Below are 15,838 nucleotides of genomic sequence, written 5' to 3' on the forward strand. Positions count from 1 at the left end.
CAAGCTGTGGCCAAACTCCCCCCTCCCCACACACACACAATAGCTTTTTTTTTTTTTTAAATTATACTTTGCTTCTTCACTGTGCCTGATTTACAGTATTATATCTTAGAACATCTATGTAGATCTGTATGTGCTTTCTACCTGGCTCGCTTTGTGTGTGTGTGTGTGTGTGGTACTTGGGATTGAAACCAGGGATATTCTGCCTCTGAGTTATGCCCCCAGCCTTATTTTATTGTTAATTTGAATCAGGGTCTTATTAGGATGATGAGATTCACTACTTGCTGAGGCTGTCCTCAAATCTGCAATCTTCCTGTCTTAGCCTCCCAAGTACTGGGATTATAGATGTAGGCCATAGCACCCAGTTGGCTCACTTTTTATAAGAAGCTATTTTCATAATTTTATTGTTTGTTGTAGTGTTTTTGTTGTTTTAGTGTATTTTCCATTCTAGGTAACTCGGTTTCCTAAGTTATTTATCATGTCCTGACTTTCTAGACTGTTTATATATGCTCTTAACCCTTATTCTTTCTAAATAAAAAACTGAAAGTTTTAGGCTATTTATAAACCAACTTAACTTTTGTTGTCTTTTTTTCTTCTAAAAAGTGTTTTATGCCAGGCATGGTGGTGCATACTTGTAATCCCAGTACTTGAGAGGCTGAGACAGGAGAATCACAGGTTAGAGAGACCCTATTTCCAAATAAAAGAGTAAAATAGGACTAGAGGTATTGCTCAGAGATATAATGCCCCTGTATTCCATCCCCAGTATTACCAAAATATAAATATTTTATTCTTCTTACATGTGATGACCAGAATTGTGTGACTTTCTAATACTGCTCTTTATATGGGTTTGTGGTAAATATTGTATTTCTTTGCCTTTTGTGCTGTTATTTAAGTTTATTTCTGTACTAAGGAATCATTCACCTCTGAATAGGGAAGTGGCCTGCAGCACACAGCAGCCAGGATTTGCACTTTAGTGCTAGAACCTAATGGTTTGGAATGTGACATTGAGAAGCCACCCCACCCCCCTTCCACCCCACACTGGGGATTGAACTCGGGTCTTTACTCCTGAACTACTTCCTAGCCCTTTTACAATTTTTTATTTTGAGACAGGATCTTGCTGCGGTGCCCAGGCTGGCCTCAAACTTAACTCGATCATCTCGCTTCAGTATCCTGGGTAGCGGGAATTGCAGGTGTGCACCACTGTTCATGGCCTAAGCTACTCCCTTTACACCTTAGCTGTTACCTTAGATAATTCCTTCCTTGTATTGTTTAAGAATTAGAGCAAGTTCATGTAGAATACTTCATATGGTGAGCTTCGTGCATATTAAGTACTTTATTAATGGGAGTTACTCTTATTATCATTATTATTCTTCCCAGTGTCTTATTAACTACACATCCCCATTATCTCTCACAGAACCTGGCATCTACTTGGTGTTTAACAGATAATAAATATCTGCTAAATGAATGTATTCTTCTGACTTCTAAAAATTTTAGTTAATAAAATGGTAAGATTTTTTTGCTTGGCGTGGTGGCACACGCTTGTAATCCCTGCGCTTGGGAGGTGGAGACCCGAGGATCGCGATGGTTCGGAGCCAGCCTCGCTGGCTTAAGAGATGCTGTTTCCAAATAAAAAAATATAAAATAGGTCGGGGAGTATAGCCCGGAGATAGAAGGGCTTTCAGGAACCCCAGTACCGCAAAAGAAAAAAAAAAAAAGGTAAGATTTTAGAAAATATAGTCCTTGATTAGTCAAAAAAGATTTCTTGGTAAATAAGAGCAGCTTACCTTTTAGAATAAGTAGACATTTTTCTGTTGGAGAACTGGTAAAATATAAAAGGCAGTAAGCCAGTGTTTGAAGCTTGGTGACGTTGAGAGAGTTACTTAAAACTACTTAGTCTGAGGAGAGATTCTCCCCGTTTTAAAATTGAGCTGTATAGATTTACAAACCATCCCTATTTCCAAGCTACTAAAAGAAGTTCTCAGCCAAGCATGGTGGCATGTACCTGTAATCCTCATACTTGGGAGGCTGAGACAAGAGAAATGCAGGTTTGAGGTCAACTTCAGCAACTTGGTGAAACCATAAATAAATAAATAAATAAATAAATAAATAAAGTCTGGAAGGGTAGCTCAGAGATAGAATTGCCCCTGGGTTCAAACCCCACTACCAAAAACAAATGAAAAAAAGTTTTCAGTATTGATTTTTATTTGAAATCTAAAGAATGAACACTTCAGTGCATATTTTTATATAGGGTTTTTTCTTTTGTGAAATTTTAGTTCTTAAAACACTGACTAAAAAGGACCTGTGTGTTCTACCTTTTAACTACATACCCAGCCCTATTTATTTATTTATATTTTATTTTTTATTTTTTGTGGTACTGGGGATAGAACTCGGAGTCATTCTACCTCTGAGCTACACCTCAGCCCTATTTTTATCCTTCATTCTGAAACAGGGTCTCACTAAGTTGTGGAGAACTAAGTAACTGGGGCTGGCCGTGAACCTCATTGAGTAGCTGGGGCTGGCTGTGAACTGTGATTCTCCTCCTGTCTCCTTTTTTTAAAAAATTTCTTCTTCTTCTTCTTCTTCTTCTTCTTCTTCTTCGTCGTCGTCGTCGTCGTCGTCGTCGTCGTCGTCGTCGTCGTCTTCTTCTTCTTCTTCTTCTTCTTCTTCTTCTTCTTCCTCCTCCTCCTCCTCCTCCTCCTCCTCCTCCTCCTCCTCCTCCTCCTCCTCCTCTTCCTCCTCCTCTTCTTCTTCTTCTTCTTCTTCTTATTATTATTATTATCATTATTGTTATTTGCAGTACTGGGGATGGAACCCAGGGGCATTCTACCTCCGAGATACACCCCCAGCCCTATTTTTAATTCTTCAATTGAAAATAGGGTCTCACTGAGTTGCTGAGAGCCTTAGTAAGTAGCTGAGACTGGCTTTGAACCTATGATATCCTCCTGTCTCTGCCTCCTAAGTACTGGACTTACAAGCTGTGCCACCACACCTGGCTTCCTTTTTATTTTTTTGAAATAGAATCTTGCTTGGTTGCTGAGGTTGGTCTTAAACCTGTGATCCTCTTGTTTAACTGGGGTTATAGGCAAGCACTACCAAACCCCACTTGTATTTTTACTTTTAAAGTGTTTTGAGTGCAGCGGGGTCTAGGTGGCCCACGTCTGTAATTCCAGTACTTTGAGAAGCTAAGACAGGAAGATCACGGGTTTGAGACCAGACTTAGCAACTTAGTGAAACCCTGAGCAAAATAAAAATTAAAAAGGCTAGGAATGTGACTTCAAGATAGACTGCCTCTGCTTTAATCCCCAGTACTCCAGTACTAAAAAAAAAAAAAAGAGGTGTTTTATATATGTAGAAATTAATAGTAATCCAGTTTAACTGTATTTCTTGTATTTGAAGTTCTAATATACTTAGGTTTAATTCTGAACATTTCTTTTCTTCCTCAACCTCAAATGTAGTTACCCAATAATTGTGAGTTACTCTGGTTAGTGTATTGTAGGTGTTGAGAATCTAAATGGAGAGGTAGGCTGGAAAACATGGAGTTTGATCCTGAGCCCCAGGAGTAAAAATACAATAAAAAAGTAAGTGAAAGAAAAAGAATTAAACAATTAAATGGGAAAGATAAGTAGTGATTTTTTTAGGGGGTGGGGGCAGGTGGCATGCAGCCTTAAAAGCAAGCAGAAAGTTAAGTGTATTTGTGTATAGGAGGCATTTGAAATGTAGACAGTTACACTGACTTAGAGTTATCGAGAACTCTGTGTTTGGGATTTGAGCCTTTGTGATAAGTAACTGAATCATAAACAAGAGAGGCCTTGAACTTTGATGAAGAATTAGGTAAAGAAAAATGCTTCTAGCATACTGCAGGGAATGGAACAAAGAAAAGCACAATACCTGCTGTCCAATTTGCTTTATTTCAGTAAAGATAACATATTTATAACGGCTTTCATTTAATCCAATGATCCTAATCTTCATTACCTTTCTTTTGTTGACTTTCACATGCTATTAAGGAAGTTTCTCAGACACCTAATCTTTGTAAATCGGGCATGGTGGCGGAAGCTTGTAATCCCAGGACTGAGACAGGATCGCAGGTTTGTAGCCAGCCTCAGCAGCTTAGTTAAACCTTTTCTCACAACAAACATTAGTGTGTGTGTGTGTGTGTGTGTGTGTGTGTGTGTGTGTGTGTGTGTACATGCATGTGGTATTGGAGATGGAACCCAGGGGCCTCCTACTTCCAGGCTCCACCCCCAAACCTATTTCATATTTTATTTGGAAACAGGGTCTTATTAAGTTGTTCTTTTCCCCCTAATATTACATTCTTTTTTGAAACTTGTGTATTACTTGTAGAATGATTGATAATGCCATGTAACAAGTTAATGCAGACTTATGAAACTAGAAAGAATTGGGTTTCTTCATCGAGGTGTTCAGTTTGGTTTCTTTGCCTCTTCTTCACTCTCTTCCCTTATAACCTGCAGGATAAAAAATAGGCTTAACCTTTTTGAAATCTTATTTCAGTCACTTTGCAAAGGGTTTTCATATATACAATTTCTCATATTTGGAGGGATCCATTTGCTACTATTTCATTGACTGACTGATTGATTGATTGATTGGTGGTACTGGGAGTGGAACCCAGAGGCTTTCTACCTCCGGGTCATGTTCCCAGACCTATTTTATATTTTATTTGGAAACAGAGTCTCACTAAGTTGCTGAGAGCCTCACTAAGTAGCTGAGGCTGGCTTCGAACCTATGCCATCCTCCTGTCTCAGTCTCTCAAGTGCGGGGATTACAAGCGTGCACCACCACACCCGGTGCTACTATTTCATTTTAAAGAATGTTTTGGCCTTAAAGTCTAGAAAACTGGTTCTTATATAAATTGAGGCATTAATGTGAATGGCACTGACTTTTTAATTAAAACACATTACTAAATTCTTGTCATAAAAAGAATACTAATAAAAGTATACATTTTGAGCCTTAAATGTGCAGAGGTGGCAGTGAGACTTTAAAGATGTATTAAAATTCTTAGAAAATGTGTGTTGCCCAGAGCTGGATGACATACAGTCCTCTCTGAAGGTGTAGAACATAGTATTGTTGATGTAGTCGTTTGTAGAAATAGTTGTCTGGTCTGCTGTTAACCACCCAGTGAGTTTTTATTATCGAATATATTTTCCAATTCTAGCATGTCCATTTCATGTTTTTATAGATTTCAATTCCCTTTTGAAATTATCTCTTTTGATTCACTTTTGCCTCCTGTTTTCTTGAATATATTGATCATAGTTTTAGAGCAAGTTGGTTTATAATTTGTTTGGTGGCTTAGATAATTTTCATGTCATAGGCAAGTCATTTGTTTAAGGATAATCTTTTCAAATAGATAAATTCTTCTTTACAAAATTCATTGCACTGTAGTGTGATGAACAGAACATGAGCTTAAAGGCCATACAACTCTTAAGTCAAATCCTAGCTTCACTTTTCCTGATGTAGCTTCAAGTTTCTTGATCTCTCTGTAAGGTTTGGCTTTTATATGTAAAAAGAAAGTAATATAAGCTGCTTTATCGGCTTTGTTATGGAGGTTAAATAGGTTAAGAAAAGGAAGAAATCTGTTGGATGGGGTCAGACCCAAAGTCAGGATCCACCAATGCTAATTCCTTATATATTCTTGTCTATTGTTTTTTTCTTGTGATGCTGGGGGTTGAACACAGGGGCATTCTACCTTTGAACTACACCCTCAGCCCAACTTTTTATTATTTGGAAGCAGGATCTCACTAGGTTGGTGAGTCTCACTGCTTGCTGAGACTGTCCTCGAACCTGCGATTCTCCTGTCTCAGCCTCCCAAGTACTGGGATTACAAGTGTGCACTACCACACCTGGCTTGTTTCTCTATTATAATCCATCAGGTATGATTTTGTTAAAAACTCCATTTCTACCTGCTAATCATAAGCACTGATTCTTTTATAACTATAGTTTTGCAAAAAAAAACTGATAATAGTATTTTTTATTTTACTGAACTTTGTCTTATGAATAGTTTTTTTAAAAATTTATGTCAATGAAAACTCAATTTTAGCTCTCTGACATGTTATCAGTATTTTCTCAAGTGTTATATGAGTTGAGTAGGTAACTTCCTTAGTGTGCAATGTTTCATGACAGTGCATATGTGGCATGACATTTTTTTCTGGAGAAAGAATGTAATTTTCATCATACACAAAGTAGTCAGTGTAACCTTGGAAGAGTTAAGAGCTACTTGCTAGCCCAGCTCAGAGCTCTTGAATCATCTGTTGGTCATAGGTTCCTTAAGATCAGCACCTAAAATCAGTTAAGATCTGCATTGGGGGGGGTGTGTGTGTGGAGAGAGAGAGAGAGAGAGAGAGAGAGAGAGAGAGAGAGAGAGAGAGAGAGAGAGAGAGAGAGAGAGAGAGGAGAGGAGAGGAGAGGAGAGGAGAGGAGAGGAGAGGAGAGGAGAGGAGAGGAGAGGAGAGGAGAGGAGAGGAGATCAGTTAAGATCTGCATTGGGGGGGGTGTGTGTGGAGAGAGAGAGAGAGAGAGAAGAGAAGAGAAGAGAAGAGAGGAGAGGAGAGGAGAGGAGAGGAGAAAGAGAGAAAATGAATGAATGAATGTGTGTGTTAGTGGTTATTGAACCCAGGGATGTTCTACCTCTGAGCTATACTCCCAGGCCTATTTTATTTTTTATTTTGAAACGGAAAGATAATCTTACTAAATTATTGCATGCTGACTGAGAACCTGTGTTCTTCCTGTCTCAGACTCTCAAGTACTGGGTTTACAAGATTACCTTGCCCAGGCAAAAGAATAATTTTGGTGCACGAAGCAAAGGATGTTAGCATTTGTTTAGCATATCTCTAACAACAGGACTTTTTCCCCTTCTTCTTTTGGCAGCACTGGGGTGTAACCAGGGTCTCACAGATATTACCACGTGCTACGTATAGCCAGTGCTCGAGCTATGTTCCCGACCCACCAATAGCACTTTTTAACAAACGTTACTAAATCCTTGTTCTAATGATACTTTACTCAACCGTAATAGTATATTTAGATTATTTGAAAGGTAATGTTGACATACAAATTTTAAAAGAAACTTACAGAGAAGAAGAAAATTTGGTTAAAAATTCCTTGGAGGAATCCATTCATATTCTAGTTTTATCTTGTTAGTAATTCAGATTTTTCATATAATATTAAGATATGCCATTTAATTTTCTGCACATCATTGGAATTAAGATTTAACATGCATACAGAACAAACAGAAGCAAATAAAATAATTTCCCTTTTTCTCCTAAATTAAAATAATTCATTCTAAATGATATGTGGTTTCCTTCTAATAACTTATAACTAAAATATTTTTCACTTATTTAACAATTTCAGTTTGCATAAGTATCTAAATATATGTATAATTTTTTGAAAGATACTTGAAATGAGATTATGAATATATTCAAAGTATTATTCTAGTTAAAGCATAATTACTGCATTATAATTTAGGGGATTAAAATTCAATTTTTTTAAAATAAGAAAGTGAACATGAAATTTTGTTTTGACATTCTATGATGTTGTGAATAAATCAAATTGAAATAAATTTTAGTCGTAGATTAGATGAAATTTTCTAAATGGTTATAAAAGTTTGAAACACTGTTTTTAACTAATTGTGGATAAATTAACAATTGGTAATGAATATGTACTATTAAGTAATAGTGGCAATAGGAAAGTAATGCATTTCAGATTTCTAAATGGGTCCTGGCTGCCTTGAAAGACTTATTTATGTCTTTAAGCACCTAATTTATCTATAGGGAGTAGTAATTTATTCCTTCGGAAATTAGGGTACTTAGGAAAAATTACAAAAATACTTTGTAATCACATTTGAATTTTTAGGAAATCGCCATTTTCCATTTCAGTAATTTAGCTTTTTGTGGTGTTTTACATATATTTTATTATTGTAAGTTTACTTTAGATTCTTCTTTGGAAGTCATAGGAGTATATTATATCTGGTATTTGTTGCTGGTTAATCATTGAATTAGCCATTTATGAATTAATCAGATCCTTTTACTTCTTTTGGAGTTTTTATGTTTTGGCTTATTTCCACAGTTCCACCTAAAATTTCAAAAGAACCAAGCACAATTAAAATAGAAGCCACTATGTCTGTTCTTATGTTACTACTACTTATTGCTTAACTTAGAATTATTTAATATTTACTTAGTAATTGAAAAGATGTTTCTGAATCTCTTTTCATTTTAAGAGACTATTAGAATTAGTTCTCCAGTGAAAATATAACCACCAAGGTGTTGAAATGAAGAAATGCATTTTTAAAACAAATCATTCAGAGTAAACTCTCAAGGGAGGTAGGTGGTGGGAGTCCAGTTTCTTGGTACTGTCCTTTTTCAAACCAGTTAGTGATGACATCATTCTCACAAAAAATTGTTTTGCTTACATGATGTAAATTGGTTTTGGTCCTTTTAATTAAGGAATCTGTGATAAAATTAGATTTCTTGTTGACCATCTTAGGCAAAAAGATTTAGGATTCATTGGCAAAAAACCACTAACCTGTCCTCTCACCCCAGGGTGTGAGCACTGAAAAGGATTAAGGCCCTCTGTAGGGAAGCTTGTGCTGAAGCCCACACTGCCCTTTCCCGTTCTTTCAGCTAAATAGAAGATTTTTAGTTCCCATGATTGTCAATCCAGTGCTTTTCACAAGCACTAAATTCTTTTAAGAAAATCAAGATGACTTATTTTTAAAAGCTGATCTAGGAAAATGTTTTATTTGTGTTTTGTGTTGGCAAATCTTATACATATTTTTGGATGCATATTAATTTGCCTCAACTTATTTTGATTTTGAAGGCCAATATAAATAATTAAAATTCCCGGACAGGTTTTTATATGATTAGGTTTGCTTGTCCAGTTAGTAAGTGCAGTGTTTGGCAATGGTGAACCTTATATTTCATTAGACATACTGATAGCTCTGTGGACATAGACTCTTAACTTTTATTTCTAGGTGACAGCAGTTATAATGTGCTTTCTTTTCATTGAAGTTTAAAAGCTTTGGAATTGCTTTTGTAAATGCTGAAGTGTCATACCTTTTTTATGATCTGCCAAATTGTTATTGTATTTAATCTTGAAAATATATATTGATTTTGTTAACTAAAAATAACTGCAGAATATTAAACATTCTCAGTAGTTACAGCTTTTTGTTTTCCATTTAATCTGAGCTTTTGTTGCTACTAACAAATAATTTGTGGCACAGCCCCCCCCCCTTTTTAAATCACTTGCTAGAATCTATATACTTGTCACCTTAGTGTGCTAGAAATGTTCCACTCAAACCAAGGGTTCCTTTCTGGTTTTGTATGTTCTCACCTGCTCCTCACTGTAAATCATTGAGATGTCAAGTGCAATGATTAATTAAGCTGCACGTGCAAGTGCCTTTTTTTTTTCACCTGTCAAGCAGGAAAGATGTCGTATAGTAAGATTAGATGGTGCTAATTCACCGCTTTTACTTCAGTTACTTCAGACTGTCAAGTGTGTAGAAATATTGTATATTTAGATGCTTATTCAGAATGTAGCATAGCAGGGTTTGTTTGGCTTAGAATTCTTAAATATTGTAAGATACAATTATTCAACCAAACTCTATCATTAAACTCCCAATTAGAGGCAAAGAATAAACTCAGAATGCCACCATAAGTATATTTTGAAAGTTTTAGGTTTATGCTTTGTCACTATATTTTATTCAGATACTTGTAGTTGATTTAAGGTATTTAAATTTTTTAAGTTTTTTAGTTCATTGTGTTTGCATGCGTGTCTATATCATAATGAGCCATTCATTATAATGTAGCATGGGTTTAAAATTCAGATGAAATGATGATGGTGGTAGCAACATTAGTTTTTGGAGTAATAAATATTTGCAAAATGTAGTGTTAAGCTTTTGAGTTCTGTTTTAACTTATTAATATAAAACAGTGGACTTGGAAAGCTGGGTCTCCCTACCCTAGTTCTTTTATCCCCTCTCCCCTTTAAACCATCAGTAAAAGTAAAACCTCAAATTGTATAGTAATCTTAATCTATTATTAAAAGGTCCTAGAAAGGAAGATTACAAGGTAGATTCAGGTTTTGAATCAGTTTTACCATTGGTTTAGCAGCGGGTGGGCAGGCAGATGCCTGCTCATAGTAGAACCTATTGCCATTTTTCACCATTGATAGAGTAGCCTTTCAGAGTCAATGAGCTCTGTCAATGTGAGCTTGTCAAGGCTACAACTTCATAGACCTGAGAGGCGGTTTGAGAGGTCAGCCCTTTTCAGGTTCGCTGTGATGCAAATGAACTTTAATGCTTAAACAACTATTGGAATTTTTATGTCTGCTCCTTGTTCTTTTTTCTTCACAAAGTCATTGACGAGACATTCAGTGCTTTTTAAATTGGAAGTTGCATTGTGCTAAAGACCTAGTACAGATTTACGGAGGGCTGAAAGCAGTTAGATCATGTTCTTTTCATGGTGCGATTAGAATCAAATCGATTTCCCTACAGCCTTCAGCATTCAGATGGCAATTTTAACAAAGCTTGGGGGCTAGACAAGGGACAAAACGACTGAACTGAATGTTAATTACACTCTGCAGCCTTATTTTCTTTTGATTTGGGGCTGACTGGCAACTAAATTAACAAAAAGTGTGACCATAACTGCTGCCCTATTTTCATTTAAAAGGAGAGCTGCCTCTAAAAGGCTATCTTTACAAAGAAACAAGTGAGGTCTGCTGATCATTGTTAACAAGGGCACTTTTTTTTCCTTTAAAATTCTTGCCAAAAAGGCTGCTCAGAAAAAGTAATGTAATAAATTAGTCATTGGCATATTATTACCAAGAGAGGTAGTTGATTTTCTGATTTTTATGGTATAAGTTTGGAAAATTTAAGCTAGTGGTGGTAATCTGTTGGCAGCTATGAGTTATAATCGGCACTATGTGACTTTGGTGTGTCTTTAGTATGGTCAGTATGCTAAGAGGCAATATTAGAACTATAGGTTACAGTAGATACTTTAAATAAATACTGTTTTATTATGTAACATTAAACTTAAGACCAAAACAGCTTTTCACCTAGCATGTCCTTGCTTGGCATTAAGATTTTCATATCCGATTATTATACTTCGTACAGTTGTGTCACATTAATAGCAGTAGATGCTTTTTACTCCCCTCTCAAGAAAGCTGCAGCTGTACCAAGTTGCAGTTGATCTTGTGGCAGCACTGTCACTTGTGCACCTGCAGCTGTATCAGTCTCATCCTAACACCTGGCACTATGAATTATCCTCTCCTTATTCATCCTCCCAACCAAGAAGCACTTCATGATGTCTAGTATATATTGCAACAGTCAAGTGAAGTAAATTTCTCAGTTGATTCCTATAACAGTACTTTTGGACTAAGAATTTGATTTGTCTATCAGGCACCACTTTTATGAAAATAATCGATGAATTGACTCTTAAATGTGGGCATTGTATTTACGTATGGATTTTAAAATATTTTTGATCTTCATAGTACATGGGAGTTTTTTCTTTATTAATGTTCACTTGTTTTGGGGTTGATCCAAAAGAGCGTTTGCATTTGTTAACTAATATTTAAGTTACTGTTTAAAGATACTTATTAAAGAGCTTTCATTACTATTTAATATTGAAAAAGAATTATTGAAAGAAGTAGGGACTTAAATTATATCATTTGGTGGCTGCCATCAGCCTACTTTGATCATTTTAAATCAGAGGCTAGATATTTGAAACAGTTAAAAGATACATATGCATAAAAACCAAGCCATATGCTTATTAAAGAGAATACTATTTTTGTTCAGGTTACTATTTAGTGCTAAAACATTGATACAGATCCAGACCACCGCATACTCAGTCACTTTCTTATAGTTCTCCCCTTTTCACACAAAAAAGCAGCTGCAAAACAAAGTTTTTCTAAAACCAGTCAAGAGTAAACTTTTTCCTCATTTGTCTTCTAGACACGAAGATCGATTGAGAAGTTATTAGAATGGGAAAACAATAGGTTATACCACAAGGTGAGTACCACAGGGAGCAGCTTCGTACTGTTGGGGTCTGAATTGCACAGTATGGAAACAGATGCTTTTGTTGAACTAAAAATATGAAAGGTGGACAAATGGGTTAGTCTGTGTGCTGCAATAAAATGGAGCTCATTTTTCTTCTTTTACTCTCCCACTTGTCTAGCTGTGCTTGCACTGGAGACTGAGCAAAAGGAAATGTGAAACGAATAACATGATGGAATATGTAAGTTAAAGGGCTGTTTTGTGAGTTTCTCTATTAAATGATCATTTATTTTGCTTCTGATCTTATTCTTTCCATGATTATTAATCAGCAAAGGTGTCAGGAGCTTAATCTCCTGAGTGCAAGGATTTTCTACGCTTCACAGATGCATGGGTTTCATGTGCAAGACTGATTTATAAAGTTATGAATGACTTGAAAACAAGGCTTCACTGTGTTCTGAAAAATAATAAATTAATTGCCAAGATAAAATAGCCTGAACATGTGTTGATGGAGTGTGAAATTTTAGATGCTATATAAAGAATAACCACAACTTTGGTTACGCAGCAAGTCAGATATGGCTTTTTTATATAATGCTAATCAAGTTTCCAAGTATGGAAGAAAACCTTTCAGTCAAGCCATTGGAGCTTAAGAAACCTTTAGCCTTTATAGACTTTAACTGCCCGTATACCTCAGTGGTCTTTAGAGAATCTTTCAAATTGTTATTAGAATATTGCCTTGTGAAAAGTAAGGAGATGCCGATCATCCTTTGTTTATCTTTTAAAAGATACCTAGTTTTAAATATATAGATAATAAACTTTAAAACTTAACTTGCTGGCTCCTTGGTTCACTTGAACAATCATTCTCCTTTTGAAAAGTTCAGAATAGAAAATTATGAATTTTTATTTATTCTCCCCTGAAATTCAGTGTGTTTTATTTTAAAATGTGGAAAGGCTATTCTATTAAAAAGATCGAAGTAAGAGTTAGTTGTTGAAGAGTAAAATCATAGGCTTTGTGAAAGTACGTGCTATAAAATTTTTGGTGAATTTTTTCTGCTCTTTGAAACAGTATAGCTGTCATAGATTGTACATGTGTATGTGTATAAAAGAGTCATTAAACAGTATTTAAATAGTTGGAAATTATCACAAAATCATTTTTTGTAAGCATTTTTCAGTTCTTTCATTATCAGTCAAATCCTATTTCTAGCCTTGGACATAAAAGATATATAGTTTTGTTTTTGTAGACTGGGGATGGGACAAAGGGGCATTCTACCTCTGAGCTATACCCCTGCCCTATTTTTTATTCTTTATTTTGAAACAAGGTCTCACTGAGTTGCAAAGGTCCTCAGTAAGTAGCCAAGGCTGTCCTTGAACTGCGATCCTCCGGTCTTAGCCTCCCAAATGCTGGGATAACAAGCCTATGCCACCACGCCTGGCATTAAAAGATATTTGTGTGTGTGTGTGTGTGTGTGTGTGTGTGTGTGTGTGTGTGTGTGTGTGTCTTAAACTAGATCTATTCAGTTAACTGAATAATGTAGATCTTATCTTTATTATATGAAACATGTTAATTTATGATGATGAGAACGATACCTGATACTTCATTATAATCATAACACATTTGAGTAACTTGATTTGAGATTGACCTGTGAAATACTAGTCTTATATTTTCATCATAGATAGTAAGAAGATATATGTATTTTGAGGGGGGGGATAAATACTTAGATTTAAAGGAGTTTGTGTAAAAGTATTTGCTACATTTATAAACCCATACACTGAACTTAAAACTATGGTGGCACATGCTTGAAATCTCAGTACTTGAGAGGCTGAGACAGGAGGATCACAGTTTCATAGCCAGCTTTAGCTACTTAGTTAGGTTATCTGCAACTTAGTGAGACCCTGTTTCAAAACAAAGAATAAAAAATAGGGCTGAGGATATAGCTCAGAAATAGAATGCTCCTGGGTTCAATTCCCAGCACTGCAAATAAATAAATAAATTTTTAAAAATACTTATTATTTTATTTAATAGCATTCTCTAAAAATTAAATAGTATTTTCCTAAGACATTCTGAATTATATTCTTTGTTATAGTTTCATTTAATTTGCCTCAAATTTTTATATAAAAAATAAGTGTACCTAGTACTGGGATTATCAAGTGTACACTGCCACACCCAGCTTATTTTATATTTTTAAAACAGGGTCTCAGCCAGGCATGGTGGCGCACGCTTGTAATCCCCGCGCTTGGGAGGCTGAGACAGGAGAATCACACAGGTTCGAAGCCAGCCTCAGCTACTTAGTGAGGCTCTCAGCAACTTAGTGAGACCCTGTTTCCAAAAAAATATATAAAAAGGTCTGGGACTATAGCCCAGAGGTAGAAAGCCTCTGGGTTCCACTCCCAGGACCCCCCCAAACAACAACAACAACAACAAACAGAGGGTCTCATTAAGTTGGGGAGGGCTTTGGCTAAGTTGCTCTGGCTGGCAATGAATCTGTGGTCCTCCTATCTCAGCCTCCTGAGTGCTGGAATTACGGGCTTGTGCCACTGCACCCGCTATAAAAGTTCTTTTGGAACAAATTTTAATTATAATTTCACTAACCCTAAAAAGGAAGTTCTTCAAAAAAAAAGGAAGATAAAAATACCAACACTCTTGCTGGATATTGGTGGTGCATGCTTGTAATCCAGCATTTGGGAGGCTGAAACAGGAGGATCCAGGTTCCATCCCCAGCCAGCCCCTCCCTTATCTATCTATCTATCTATCTATCTATCTATCTATCTATCTATCATTCACGTGTCTGGGTGTGGTAAAATGGGAGCAACTCTAGAACTTAGAGAGGAGTTAGGTTGAAAAAAGGGAAAAGGCCAGGGCTGTGGATATAGCTCAGTGGTAGAGTGCTCACCTAGAATGTGCAAGGTTCTGCCTTCATCTCCAGCATTGCAGAATGAAAAAAAGTAGAGATGGAGGATGAAGACTGAAGAAAAATACTGGGTCAGCTACAGTCACAGTACAGTAGAAAAGGCAAGGCTCTGGAGTTATGACAGTCTGTTCAAGTTCTGGCTCTGCAGTCCATGGTGATTTGACTTCTGGGATGATCAGTTTTCTCATCTGTACAGTGAGGATAATAACACTTGCCTTCTGCATTGTTGGGGTTAAATAGATCCACACAGTATAAAACACCTGATGTGCTGTGAGTTCTCGGTACCTGCCAGCCCCCTCTTCTAGTTCATGCATGAATGTGTGTGCTTTTCCAGGGTGTTAAGGGGTCCCGTTCATCTCAACCACTTTTACCTTCTTGGAAGCTTTGATTATTTTACTTTCTTGTCTTCTTCATAGAGCTGGGGAATTTCACATCTTTGGTAAAGGTCTAGAAATAAAAAGAAAAATTCTCAATGATAAGGTTTTGTGATAGCAGATCAGTGTCCAATTTAAGAATGCAAAGTTGTAGTTTTTGAAATGTGCATAGATTTTTTTTAAATTTTAAGTAATGGAACTGAAGTTTTAAAATAAAAATTTGTTTAAATCTTTATTAAATACCTTTTTTTCTTTGTTTACAGGTTATCCTCATAGAATTTTTACCAAAGACACCGATTTTTCGACCAGATTAGCAATGACTTTACTTATAGAGACTTTCCAAGTATGTTGTCTTTCCAATGGTGCCTTGCTTGGTGCTCTCCTGGTGGTGACGTAGCATTGGTTCTACAGAATCGTGTGGTTTTTTTGTTGTTGTTGTTTTTTAAATAACCGCATGTTCTATGTGTGCATATTTGTCAGACTTTGCAAGTTATTTCATATAGATGTTTAATACTTAAGTTATTGTGCTCTCTTCTGTTATGTATTCTGGTTTTCAAGGATTACTTT

The 15,838-nt window shown here is 36.1% G+C and overlaps 1 protein-coding gene across 1 annotated transcript in view; it reads left to right on the plus strand.

The window, feature by feature from the left end:
- CHIC2 (cysteine rich hydrophobic domain 2) overlaps positions 1 to 15,585 on the plus strand; it is a gene marked incomplete at its 3' end in the record, with an annotated part of 46,030 nt that extends 30,445 nt beyond the window's left edge. The window contains exons 4-6 of the mRNA XM_080697507.1: positions 11,950 to 12,006; positions 12,173 to 12,232; positions 15,535 to 15,585. Coding sequence (XP_080553633.1) covers positions 11,950 to 12,006; positions 12,173 to 12,232; positions 15,535 to 15,585 — 168 coding nt within the window. The remainder of the gene's footprint in view (positions 1 to 11,949; positions 12,007 to 12,172; positions 12,233 to 15,534) is intronic.
- Between the last annotated feature and the right edge of the window lie 253 nt (positions 15,586 to 15,838).

Source organism: Muscardinus avellanarius (assembly GCF_963383645.1).
Source record: "Muscardinus avellanarius genome assembly, chromosome: 6".
Classification (NCBI taxonomy): domain Eukaryota; kingdom Metazoa; phylum Chordata; class Mammalia; order Rodentia; family Gliridae; genus Muscardinus; species Muscardinus avellanarius.